The sequence below is a fragment of the Gopherus flavomarginatus genome, chromosome 2 (genome assembly GCF_025201925.1).
Source record: "Gopherus flavomarginatus isolate rGopFla2 chromosome 2, rGopFla2.mat.asm, whole genome shotgun sequence".
Taxonomy (NCBI): Eukaryota; Metazoa; Chordata; order Testudines; family Testudinidae; genus Gopherus; species Gopherus flavomarginatus.
This window is the reverse complement of record NC_066618.1, coordinates 227,801,654-227,816,041: the sequence shown is the minus strand read 5'-3', so window position 1 is coordinate 227,816,041 and position 14,388 is coordinate 227,801,654. Positions and strand designations below refer to the sequence as shown.

The following is a 14,388-nucleotide window of genomic DNA, read 5'->3' as shown; positions in this document are numbered from 1 at the left end:
GCCATCTGCTTATCCTTCAAGATTCTTTACTGCTTCCTTGTTACTTCTATGTATTGGTGTGTAGCTTTTTAATTTCTCTTTAGCTGGATCATTAATCAACCAACTGATATGCAAAAGGATGCTTCTTATTTCACATTGAAAACAGATTGCATTTTTTTTTATGTTATACTTATGTCATTTTAGCAGATGCTCCATCTTTTTTTTCCCCGATTACTATAGTATCCATATATATTGTGGCAGCGATTAGAGTGAATAACATAAAATCTGCTCTATAGATTGGATGAGACAAGCGATAAATAAAAATTGAAAATGTTTCCCATTCAAAAGCTGAAATCAGTATGTAAGGCAGGTGCTTAGTTTATAAGGCTTACAATAATTAACACTGTAAATCAAAACTCATTCCCAGTAAGCATCTTCATAATGTGTGGCCAGAAAGGTTTTGCCTTGATTGATTTTAGTACGATGACAAAACTCTGTTTGTGATAAATATAGACAGAATAATAATAATAAGTAATAACTTTGATACTAAGATTCCTCAATGGAAATTAATTGTTTTAAGTAACTTCATGAATTTTTTAGCATTGGCGATCTGCTTGTGAGCTTTCTATAACAATAAAGAGTCAAACGTATTACAATATCAAAAGGTCTGCCTTAGAATGGTCAGTACAACTCCGTTTTACCTGATTATAAATGTAGTGTCCCAAGAACATAAGTTAATCAGTGACAAAAGAGATGAGATGTGGAAATGCCAAATCATTTGGATTTTAATCTTCTGTTTTCCTGGTTGTAGTTAGTACTGGGTTTTGCTCAAATTTAAGCCAACTCTTTTTTGGCTGTTTTAATTAATTCCCTACAACATGGCTTTCTGCCACAGCATCTTCTGAAAAATCTACAGGGGATTGTTGTTTGGGACTTTAGACAAAAGTCTCATTACACTTGATGGTACTTAGCCATTCTTAAATCTCACTTGAACATAATTAGTATCTTTTTGTTTGTGATGCAGTAATTAATGATAATTTCATTTTCAAGACAGCTCATCTGGAGGAAGAATTCTGATTAGACAGTGAATATTCTCAAAGGAGTTATGCCCTCCTAGGCAATCTAAAATTCTGTGCAGGATGTGTATCTTTCTGTTCATAGACATATGGAATCAGTGCCTCTAAAAACTTAAACATTTTCACACCATGCTGCCACTATGGAATTAAAAATTCTAACTTAGGGAGTTTGTAGTTACGATAAGTTCCTGGGACAATGAATTCTGAGTTTTAAATGGTGCCTAATGCATATTTACAGGCAAAAAATGAAGGTGGAGATCTGGTTGAGCTGACATATCAGTAACTTAATGGTCAGGGCTGGCTCTAGCCATTTCGCCACCCCAAGCATGGCGGTAAGCCGCGGGGGGCACTCTGCTGCTCCTGCGGCTCCAGTGGACCTCCCGCACACCTGCAGGAGGTCCACCGGAGCCGCCTGCCGCCCTCCCTGCAACTGGCAGAGTGCCCCCCGCGGCATGCAGCCCCAAGCACGCGCTTGGCGCGCTGGGGCCTGGAGCCAGCCCTGTTAATGGTATAACATATTACAAGAATGTTTTAATTATCCCCAAACCAAACATTACATACCCAGGAAATTCAGAGTTAAGATTAAATTTTAAAGGAACCCAAAGCAGTTAAGTTAATTTGAGTGTTTTTCAATACATTAATTGTGCCTTTAGCAAGCACCATAAATGGAGGGGGCAGGAAGTTAAAACTTTCTTTTAAAATTCAGTTTCATCTAGTCTGACACCGCATTCACTAAAGTGCTTTAATCATAATCTTTTGCTCAGTACATGGTGTCACTACAGGGTAGAGATAAGGTGGTGAATGCCTAACTCTGAATGCCATAACCATACGATTATGGGGTGTTTGGTGTTTTATATATATACAGATAGAGAGAGAGAGAGAATGCTACAACTTGACTTTGTTTTCGTGTTTCCTCTTCAGCATATATATTATTGGTAGTAGTAGTTTTCATATATATATACATGTATGTTGAGGAGGGAACCCAAATATATATATTGAAAATGGAACACACAAAAAAAAGTCAAGATGAAGTGTACTTTTGGGGGCAAAGTGATTTGGGGGAAAACAGATTTAAAAAAAAATTTATTCACATAGCTCACAATCATGAGATGTTCATATTTACTGGAAATAATTATCAGTAATAGTAATTTGTCTTTTAAAAATCTGTAAAATAGAAGATAAAAGAAGCATGCAATAATATCATTTGAGGTACCTTGAGTTTCAGTGTTTTGAACTGCAGTTTAACTTCAGTTGCTTGAAATTTCTGAAAGTCGTCTTCCTGAATTTAAATCAGGAATCAAGGCACTCAGAGAAATGGGGAACTGGGGAAAGGGGAAGAAATATGGCACTCATCTTCACTTCTTAAGGTGGGGCAGCACATGGTGAATTACTTACCTCCACAAAGTGAGATCTTCATTAACTGTATGTAGTTAAAAACCAAGCAAAAGCTTATAGGGGTGTGAGACATCTACATGGAAAGGTTGGCTGTTGATGTTAGGGATACCTAACTATGAACTACCTTCTTTTCATCTTCTTTCTCCAATGGAATATTTTAAATTAACTGCAGCCTGGCAATTAACTCCAGAGATGGCAAAAAATGCTTTCGGTTTTACAAAATTAAAGTTAGTGGTAGTCCCATTTCATCCAAACCATCCAAATTTGGGGAAGGGGATTTAAATAACTGGTTCCTATTTTAGTCCATCTTTACTGATGTATCCTCATTTACTTTCTCATCTAAAGTTATGAAAGGCACATTAAATCACACCTACTGGTTGAGGAGGGAAACAACAGCAAAATCCTGTGGCTACTAGAACCGAGCAGGAGCTGGAGTAGCAGGGAGAAGTAATTTGCTCCTTCCCCCATCCATCCTTCCATTGCTGCTACCTCTACTCGCCCCTACCTAATCTGTTGTTCGGGAACCAGTGTTTCCACAGCCACTTAAAGCAGCATTGCCCTGTAGTTCAGCACTTTGTGAAAGAGGAGTTGAGAAGCACTTTTACCAGCAATCAGCTATAAAGCCCACCCCCCACCAGCAACAGTAACCTCCATCCATGTACTTTGCACTTTGTATATGGAAGATGCAAGGGCAGCATTTAGACCATAAGCAAAGAGTTTTTCTGTGATTGATGAGATGAAGTCTGGCTTTCACCTTTGGTGCTTCTCTGACTGAGGAAGAATTGTGGAAGTTGTCCATGTTATTCCTTACTGCTGCTGCTATCATACACAAGAGTTTTGATTTCAGAATGTTTCTTTTGTTGATTTTTGCATAAGATTCTATGAGACATGAATTATGTTCTCTTAGAGATGGGGTTTTAGGAATGTGTTTTGCTGCTGTCCACCATAAATAGGAAGACTCTGATAGGAGCCAGAGCTGTGTACTGTTCATCCTCAGAATCTCAGCTGTACTTATTTCAATAAGGTTTTGTCTTAATGGACTTGTGACAGATCATCATTCTTGCAAGCCATGTTCTCCCAAGTTTTTAATTTTGTGTGGTGACTCTAGTGACATTGTAAATAGCTCTTCTGAAGGTAATGGGTTTATGCTTTTTATACATACCTGTATTACTCAGTTATTTTAGCTGCTTTCAGTATTGCAAATGGTAACACACAAAATACTTTGCTTCCTTGGTAGTAAAGGAAAGCACATAACATGATTTACACCTGCAGTGTGTGGTGTTGTCAAGCAATTATTTTTTTTCTGTTCAGCTCCTCTGCAGTTTACAGTAACTCCCTACAATCAGGTGGCAATAGAAGGGTGCACAATAGATTTCCAGTGTAAAGCAGATGGTAATCCTCTTCCTGTGATTGCCTGGACCAAATCAGGTATAACATTTTTGTGCTGAATTTTATATGTAAAATAGATAGAAACAGTCTTATTATTGGAAAGAGTTACTAAAAGTAGATCAAGAAAGTATTGTGTAGAATTACTGAAATTGTGATATTTAAAGCTATTTCTATTTATCTGACCTAATCTCTTGTCATCACATGTGTACAAAAAACCCACATGCTCTGATTTGTCAATGATGCTGGTCTCAGTGCCCAGTCATCCACTTTTCCCACATCCATCCCCATGCCTGGAATTCCCTCACAGACTTGGTTGCCAGGCAACCTTCCTCTTGTCATTCAAATTCCTCCTTATGATCAACTCCTACTGCAACACTCGCAAGAAGTAGGATGAAGACATTTCTGTTTTATAAGATATTTATTGTATATGCATACAATTTAAGAAACAAACCAATCTGTTCAATCATGCTATGCCCACGCCATTTCTAAGTTTGAGTTACCCCGTGTAACTTAGTTTGCACAACCACAGTCTTTCTGTTTTCCTTTCTAGCTTCAGTTGTTGGCCCTTAGACTCTTTGGAGCTGCGGCCTCATATAGTGTATAATTGCAATGAAGTGCATACTGGTAGAACAATTTTGCTTGCTGTAATATTAATGACAAAAGATAATGTTACTGTTTAACAAACATCTCACTTTACCTGGTTTATGTCATCTTTTTTTAAAATAAGTATATTGGGTGGAATTCTGCCCTCAGCTAAGCATGCGTATCTTCTGTTCAATTTTGCATGCTTAACTGAGGTTAGAATTTAGCACATTGTAATTTTGGAAATATCCATAGATTTAAAAGGTCACTTCATAACATCTGCTTCTGAATAGTTATTTCCAAGCAAGCAATAGCAAAATAAGTTCGTATCAGTATGTTTAATATTTTGGAACAGTTTTCTTTTATGGAACCTATGGATCAATTTGTAATTATGTGGGAAATTGCAGTATTGGCCACAATCTGCCATTGTACAAGAGTTCAACACGTGAGGATTTGTCCTTATGTTACTAAATAGCAATGATAACGTTATGGACTTTACTTAGTAATTTTACTAAAAATGAGGAAGTAGCTCAAGGAGGTTGCTTGCCAATAGAGTTTCAAATTAGCAAACAACTAAATACCACTTGATCATCAGTTTTTGAATTTTGTGGCAATCCAATTTAGATGGATTGGATTGAAAATAATACTGATATAGTCACCCTGGGACTACATGGACAAGAGTTTGTTTATTTTGTAAATATTATGGAATTTATCCTGTTACACAAAAACCTTAGCTAACCTCATTCCTTCCTACACAGAAATACTAGTGCAAATCTGGAAGCTAAAGAAAAAGGACTCACTTTATAACCAGTTTTCTATTACTTTTTTCGTAAGGCATATTCTGATTGCTGCTTTAAGTAGCCTGAATCCTACCAAATGTTCAGGTTTGCTGAGATGGGGTGTGTCCTAGTGGACAGAGCAGTGGACTTGCATTCTGGTACTGCCCTGTTTGAATGACTTTGCCAAGTCAGTTCACCTTTCTGAGCTCAGTTTCCTCATCTGTAAAACCATAACTATCATAATGCGTACCTCCTGTGTCTAAAGTGCATTTTGGAGACACATGGAGTAAAAGCACTATATGGGAAATAAATATTATTATTTAAGTTCAACACCTGTCTACTCTGACTCTCCTTCAGATCACACAGTGACCTTTCTGTCACCCTCCTCAATAAAAAGCAACACTATTAGCAAGATGATGAATAGCTCATTATCTGTCCATGACATTGAAGCAAGCAACTCACATTGCTCAATAACCCGTTGTTCCCAACTCAAGTACTGTCAGCAGATACTAAAATTAAACCATTTACATTTTCCAGAGGTGAAAAACTACTGTATCAATTCGTTAGATTGTCTGGTCATTCAATTTCTCTTTTTGTGGACTGTATCTTTTTTCATAAGAAGGTCTAAATAATGAATGTTAGCCTTTCCGAATTTGGTATTATCAAAGATTATCAAATGCTCTGAGTTCTATGCGAAGTTGCTGGCAATTTTAATGTTTTAAAAGTATGACTAAATTTACATCTTTAATAAGCAAAGAGAAAAAGACCACCAATGGTAGAACTTGAAAGGAAAGAGCAAAATGCTCATAATTAACCATGTCAAGAATTTTGAAGGGAATGCCTTTTAATATATATTGCCTCCCAAAATGTTAACTAAAATAATGATTTAAAAAAAACCCTATGATAAATATGTATATAAGATGAGTGTAATTTACCATATTTGTCTCTGTTGTTTGATGCATTGCAGGAAGTCAGCTGCCTTCTGATGGACGCCACATGGTGCTGTCATCTGGAAGATAGCGTATTATACACGTGGCCCAACATGGTCAAAGTCAGTATGAATGCCAAGCTGTCAGTGCTTTGGGTGTAAGGAGAGTGACCGTCCAGCTGAATGTGCAATCCAGAGGTAATAAATGAGGTGTTTTGTTTTCTGCTGTTTTTAAGGTTATAAATGTGCCTAGAAACTTATTGGATGGTCACACTTTTAATGATAAATATGTATTTAGAAACAACATTTTCACTTTTGGGGATAGTAGACAAAATCATGGTTTGTTTTCAGTACCTGAATCCTGTGTATAACTGGTTTGTTCGTTTCACATTTGTGACACATTATATTTTGCTGAGGAACAACTCCAGTAACACTCCACAGGTTACCAGGAAAGGATTCCAGCTCCCAAGAAGCATTTCTGTGGCAGTGGGCAGAGAATATGGCCCTATATAAATATAAATTCAAAAAAAATAATCCCAGGCTATATTTATCCAGTTTCCTTATTATGGAATATGGTAAAATTATCTATAAATATACTTCTTGGATTTGCAGCAAGCAGAGTGAATTTTCCTTGCCATTTAAAAGGGTTTAATCCATAAATGTAGTACCATCAATGTCAACACTGTTACTTGTGAGAACACAAGAATATTTCCCCAATGTGGTGTTATTACACATAAATATTTAAAGGGCAATAATAGAAGGAAATGATTGTTTGATAGAAACACCAATTGTAAAACAGGAAGTAAGAGATTGTTATTAAAGGTTAAATGTAATTTTAAATTTAAAATAAAATTGGTTAAGGCAATAGGGTAGTGAACCATTTTACTTAATGATGTGCTCATCACAAATGCAGTAGAGTCATCTAAATCAAAATTAGGCCCATTTATGGAAATAATGGCCTAAAATAGTGTTTTTCTTTTTTGATGCAACATCCTAAAATAACCTAACAGGTCCCTTTCAAACATATTTTCTATGATTCTGTAATTTGTGATAGTGCCATTATAAGTATTTTTTTTTCCCTACTAACTTAAGACACGTTTGAACATATGAGTATCCATGCCCTAAACTATAGAAACAGAAAAGTTAACAAAGGACCTTTATATGATCTTAGGGAGATGGAATTCATCTGAACCTTGTGAATGTTATAGCATGAATGTAAACGGAGTAAGACCTTTCCAAAGTTTGGTAAGATTTTTCTATCGTTTTCTTATTACATGGGATAGCACGGCTTTGTTGTTCTCATGACAGTAACTAAACTCCAAGGGGCAGATCTTCAGTTGATGTAAATTGTCATAGTTCCAGTGAGTTTATACCAGCTGAGGATCTGTTAGCCATGGGAAACATAATCAATCCAGGAAAGTGTAAGTCGATGACACTGTTGGGTATTAGAAGACATGACAATATAAGGAATGTGTGTTTGTGTTTTCTGCAGCTCTGCCAGTGTTTTCTCAACTTCCACAAGATACCAGCGCAGAGGTTGAAAAGAATGTAGAGATTCCTTGCAGTGCACGTGGAGAACCTCAGCCCACAATCAGCTGCAGCAAGGTAGGGTTACTTGATTATATCAACGAGGCTCTCAGTCTTGTCCAGCTGATACAGAACCTTAAAAGTAATGGATCCAGTGTTTTCAGTTGCAGCTGTGGTTTTTACCAAAATATAGACACCTATTGTAATCTTCAAACAACCCTTTAAAAAATATTTGTTACTGTTTTTGAAAATGACGAAGAGCAAACTTCAGTAATTTAGTCTGTCATTTAAAGGCCTGTACTATATTTTTCAGTCTTTACATCAGAAAATTAGCAAGCCATTGTGTCTAAGGGCAGACTGTATCCCTGATTATAGATTGAGAGCAACACAAGTGGATGGCATAAATTGGTCGTAAGTATTGTTTCTTAAAAGCAACATCTTTTTTTAAAACAATTTGACAAATTCATCCAAAATAGATCAGATTCATTAAACTATTCCATTTTGGAAGGCTTTAAAAGACTAGTATCAGAGGAGTAGCCGTGTTAGTCTGGATCTGTAAAAGCAGCAAAGAATCCTGTGGCACCTTATAGACTAACAGACGTTTTGGAGCATGAGCTTCCGTGGGTGAATACCCACTTCCTCAGATGCATATAGTGGAAATTTCCAGGGGCAGGTATAGATATGCTAGCAAGCAAGCTAGAGATAACGAGATCAGTTCAGTCAGGGAGGATGAGGCCCTGTTCTAGCAGTTGAGGTGTGAAAACCAAGAGAGGAGAAACTGGTTCTGTAGTTGGCAAGCCATTCACAGTCTTTGTTCAATCCTGAGCTGATGGTGTCAAATTTGCAGATGAACTGAAGCTCAGCAGTTTCTCTTTGAAGTCTGGTCCTGAAGTTTTTTTGCTGCAGGATGGCCACCTTAAGGTCTGCTATAGTGTGGCCAGGGAGGTTGAAGTGCTCTCCCACAGGTTTTTGTATATTGCCATTCCTAATGTCTGATTTTTGTCCATTTATCCTTTTCCGTAGAGACTGTCCAGTTTGGCCGATGTACATAGCGGAGGGGCATTGCTGGCATATGATGGCGTATATTACATTGGTGGATGTGCAGGTGAATGAACTGGTGATGGTGTAGCTGATCTGGTTAGGTCCTGTGATGGTGTCGCTGGTGTAGATATGTGGGCAGAGTTGGCATCGAGGTTTGTTGCATGGATTGGTTCCTGAGCTGCAGTTATTATGGCATTATTATCCACTGCTATCTACATACTACACAGACCACAGTGAGAGATTATGCCATACTCTATCAAAAAAACTGAGGAACCACCTGATCAGCATCCTATACAGCAAACAGGAAAACATCAAAAAAGAGCTCTCCAACCTGGAGACTCTCATTAATAACCAAACTTCTATACAAATGGACTTCACTAAAATAAGACAGGAGATCTACATTACTCACTTCACCTCTCTACAAAGGAAAAAGGACTGTAAGCTGTCTAAACTCCTACCTGCCACATGGGGCCACAACCATGGTACGCCTAACCCACCGAGCAATATCATCAATCTATCCATGACAGTCTGGACCTATACATTGAATGCTTCCGCTGGTGTGCACAGGCAGAAATCGTGGAACAACAATATCGCTTGCTTCACAACCTAAGTCGTGCAGAACGCAATGCCATCCACAGCCTCAGAAACCACCCTGACATTATCATCAAAGAGGCTGATAAAGGAGGTGCCATTGTCATCATGAACAGGTCTGACTACCAAAAGGAGGCCGCCAGACAACTCTCCAATACCAAATTCTATAGGCCACTTCCCTCAGATCCCACTGATGAATACACTAAGAAACTACAGCATCTACTCAGGACACTCCCTACACTAACACCAGAAGAAATCAACATACCTCTAGAGCCCCGACCAGAGTTATTCTATCTACTACCCAAGATCCACAAACCCGGAAATCCTGGATGCCCCATCATCTCGGGCATTGGCACTCTCACTGAAGGACTGTCTGGATATATGGACTCTCTACTCAGACCCTATGCCACCAGCACTCCCAGCTATCTCTGTGACACCACTGATTTCCTGAGGAAACTACAATGCATTGGTCACCTCCCAGAAAACACCATCCTAGCCACCATGGATGTAGAGGCTCTCTACACAAACATCCCACACACAGATGGAATACAAGCTGTCAGGAACACTATCCCTGATGATGCCACATCACAACTGGCTGCTGAGCTCTGTGCCTTTATACTTTCACACAACTATTTCAAATTTGATGACAATATATATCTCCAGATCAGTGGCACTGCTATTGGCACCCGCATGGCCCCACAATATGCCAATATCTTTATGGCCGACCTGGAACAACGCTTCCTCAGCTCTCGTCCTCTCACGCCCCTTCTCTACCTACGCTACATTGATGACATCTTCATCATCTGGATCCATGGGAAGGAGACTCTGGAAAAATTCCACCACAATTTCAACAGCTTCCACCCCACCATCAGCCTCAGCCTGGACCAATCTACATGGGAGGTCCACTTTCTAGACACCATGGTGCAAATAAGTGATGGTCACATTAACACCACCCTATATCGAAAACCTACCGACCGCTATGCCTACCTCCATGCCTCCAGCTTCCATCCCGGACACATCACACGATCCATTGTCTACAGCCAAGCACTGAGGTACAACCGCATCTGCTCTAACCCCTCAGACAGAGACCAACACCTACAAAATCTCCATCAAGCATTCTCAAAACTACAATACCCGCATGAGGAAATAAGGAAGCAGATCAATAGAGCCAGACGTGTACCCAGAAGCCTCCTACTGCAAGACAAACCCAAGAGAGAAACCAACAGGACTCCACTGGCCATCACATACAGCCCCCAGCTAAAACCCCTCCAACGCATCATCAAGGATCTACAACTCATCCTGGACAATGATCCCACACTTTCACAGGCCTTGGGTGGCAGGCCAGTCCTTGCCCACAGACAACCTGCCAACCTGAAACATATTCTCACCAGTAACTGCACACCGCACCATAATAACTGTAGCTCAGGAACCAATCCGTGCAACAAATCTCGATGCCAACTCTGCCCACATATCTACACCAGCAACACCATCACAGGACCTAACCAGATCAGCCACACCATCACCAGTTCATTCACCTGCACATCCACCAATGTAATATATGCCATCATATGCCAGCAATGCCCTTCTGCTATGTACATCGGCCAAACTGGACAGTCTCTACGGAAAAGGATAAATGGACACAAATCAGACATTAGGAATGGCAATATACAAAAACCTGTAGAAGAGCACTTCAACCTCCCTGGCCACACTTTAGCAGACCTTAAGGTGGCCATCCTGCAGCAAAAAAACTTCAGGACCAGACTTCAAAGAGAAACTGCTGAGCTTCAGTTCATCTGCAAATTTGACACCATCAGCTCAGGATTGAACAAAGACTGTGAATGGCTTGCCAACTACAGAACCAGTTTCTCCTCTCTTGGTTTTCACACCTCAACTGCTAGAACAGGGCCTCATCCTCCCTGACTGAACTGATCTCGTTATCTCTAGCTTGCTTGCTAGCATATCTATACCTGCCCCTGGAAATTTCCACTATATGCATCTGAGGAAGTGGGTATTCACCCACGGAAGCTCATGCTCCAAAACATCTGTTAGTCTATAAGGTGCCACAGGATTCTTTGCTGCTTTAAAAGACTAAAGGCTCTATACAAATGTATTGTACATAAAAGCTTTTTTAACCGTAGCCTATTTTCAGTAAAAGTACAATACAAGGGTTGAAAGAGTGTGCTATGCTATACTTAAATTCTTGGGATTCTTCGGGACTGAAATGGCCTCTTTCATAAATTAGATGGCCCTGGGGGTTGCTGTAATTCATTGCAGTTCTGCCTAAAGGTAATGCTATAGCCTGGAGCTGTGCTAGAATCTCCAAAGTCATCGTCATCTTTCTTGTGTTAATCCCATCAAATGGAGTCCACTCTGAGTCTTCTCCCTCAAAAGTGCTATGTTCAATGCCATATCCCCCATTCTACTACATGCTAACATGTCTTCCTCTATGATATCCCACCATGTCTCCTTGGGTTGGCTGTTGTAATTTTTGGATCTGGTTCTAAGAATAAGGCTATAAGTTGAAAATTCACTGAAAGTGCCTTTATTTCCCAAAATCTGATTGGCTTTTTACCAAAGGAAATACATCCCATATGCTGTACTCAACATGACTATAAATCCTGACTGCAATAATGCTTCCCTCATACTATAAGCAATGGCCTTATTACAGTAGAGTGATAAGGAGGTCCCACTACACCTTTCACGTGTTCGTGGTCTTGATTCCTCCTTGTTCCACACCCACTTTTACATCCTATGCTTAGCTGTGAACTGCACTTATTTCTGTCAGCTACTGTCTGCTTCTCTCAGACTCTTCCTGTAGCAGTGGTCACAACCCTTCCTTTTACAGTGGTTTCAGTGAGCTTAAACTAGTTTGTGGTTTTAACTAACACAAAAACTTTTACAAATTATCTTTATCTACCAAACAACAAAACTAATTATCTGCATAACAGTTATCTTATTATTTTTATAACAAGCACCATTTTGCATTATCTGTATTCTTTCAATGGTCTGTATTTTTTTTTCCTTCAAGCTTCATCTGTTAAACTCTCTTACCCAAATAGTTGTCGGAACTGCACTTTAAATGACCAAACCATCAGACCTCACACTCCTACCCTAGAATCTCCAAAGTACTCTGTGCTATTGAGATCCTGCTCCCAGTCCAATCTGCCCCCTTCCTCTTGCAGCCCCACTCCTGACATGCTCCTATGTTGGGGCTTAGTGTAGGGCACCCTACATTTATCCTATATGGTATCTGTCATGATGGAATTCTTGCTAGGGGGTTTTTACATACACAAAACTTTACATTTAAGTTACTACAGTATTGGAGACTCTAAACATTTCCTTTTACTTTCATTTGTGAAGAAAGCCTCCTGATTTAAATATAATCAGTGACTGTTATGTTTACTGTATATATCTAACACTTTATCCTCTATAGAAAAAAAAGTAACAGTAAAGAAATAAAACTAGATTTTTATTTAAATCTGAACTGATTCTACCACTCCTGTCATGTTAACATGTTTGTTTCACAAAGTGGCTTCTTTGCTTACAAAATAAGCGAAGAAGCCACTTTGTGAAACAAACATGTTAGCATCCCAATCTCATTGGTCCATTCTCAGATGCTAATAGCATCAATAAGATTTTCTGACTCTCTGAGAGAAAATACTTTGCCCAAATACTCCTTTGTACTCAGTCAGTCAGTTACAGCAAGACTTCTCCTACCTCCACAGTGTCCTCATAGGTCACCTTTGCAAAATACCAGGTACAGATAAAGCAGTAAGAGGGAGGAGACTAGCACATTAATGGGAAAGAAAAACAAAACAGATCCTCACCCTTAACTTTGAAGCACTCTGATTTATATTCCTATGCCTTGTCTGTGGTGGAATCTAAAACATATTTTGTCAGTCCCCCACAAAAATTATTCCATGTGTTGAGGGCCTTTATGAATCAGATTTCCTCTAGTCAGTAGTTGATTTGAGATGTTTCATTGTTAGTAGCTTTCCATCTTTTCTGAGAAGAAATTGAGAGACACCAATAATATGTACTTTGGGTGTTTTCGTTTGTAGACTAGTGTTCAGATTACTGAGAGTGGCAAATTCCATGTGAACTCAGATGGCACTCTTGCAATCAGAGACTTAGGACAAGGAGACCAGGGGAGATATGAATGTTTTGCAAGGAACTCTTTTGGCCTGGCTTCAACCAGTATGGTGCTGACTGTTACCAGTAAGTTTCTAAGTAGCTGTTCCTCTACTAATATTTCAATTTCTGAAAATCTGTCTAGTGTCTTGAGTTCTGATAAGTGTAGAGCTTTTTTGACAGACAAATTGTAAATATGCTTTTATTAAATATTTAATTGATAGAACTCTTCTCTTTCTCCAGTTAGTAGACATTATAATGTTAAACATCAAAGAAAGTTTAAATATATGTCAAGGAAAATTATTACCTCATGCACATTTACTTTTATCCTTGTCTTTTTTTGTTAAACCAAGAACAGTTTGTCCCCAAATAGCTTTGAGGTACTGTCATAAACAGATGGTTAAGGGTTAATGCCTCTTTTACCTGTAAAGGGTTAAGAAGTTCACCTAGCCTAGCTGACACCTGACCAGAGGAACCAATGGGGGAACAGGATATTTCAAAAGGAAGGAGGGAAGTTTCCTTTGTTTAGTCAGTTTCAGTTTCAGCCGGACTGAAAAAGATCAAGGAACCAGCCTCTTATCAGAATAGTAAGTTTTAGAAAAGAATAAATAGGTTTGTTTGTTTTCTTTTGTAACTTGTCTTTGTGCAATTAGGGGAATAATCAAATATGGGTATTCTTGTGTGTACTAAGGTTTTTGCCCAGGGGAACATCCTGTGTTTTAAATCTGTTGTCTGTGAGATCAGTTTGTATGCTATCTCCCAGAGGTTTTTTTTTTTAACCTTTCTTTTCTTTAGTTAAAAGGCTTCTTTTTAAGAACCTGATTGATTTTTTTCCCTGTTTTTTAGATCCAAGGGAATTGGATCTGGACTCACTGGAATTGGTGGGGGAAAGGAGGGGGAATGGTTAAATTTTCCTTGTAATAAGATCCAAGGGGGTTGGATCAGTGTTCACCAGGGAATTGGTGGAGGA

At 38.9% G+C, this 14,388-nt stretch overlaps 1 protein-coding gene across 1 annotated transcript in view; it reads left to right on the top strand.

Annotated features, from left to right (window-relative positions):
* PXDNL (peroxidasin like) overlaps positions 1-14,388 on the top strand; it is a 304,433-nt gene that overhangs the window by 203,865 nt on the left and 86,180 nt on the right. The window contains 4 exon segments of the mRNA XM_050941930.1: positions 3,762-3,878; positions 6,168-6,326; positions 7,621-7,738; positions 13,354-13,505. Coding sequence (XP_050797887.1) covers positions 3,762-3,878; positions 6,168-6,326; positions 7,621-7,738; positions 13,354-13,505 — 546 coding nt within the window.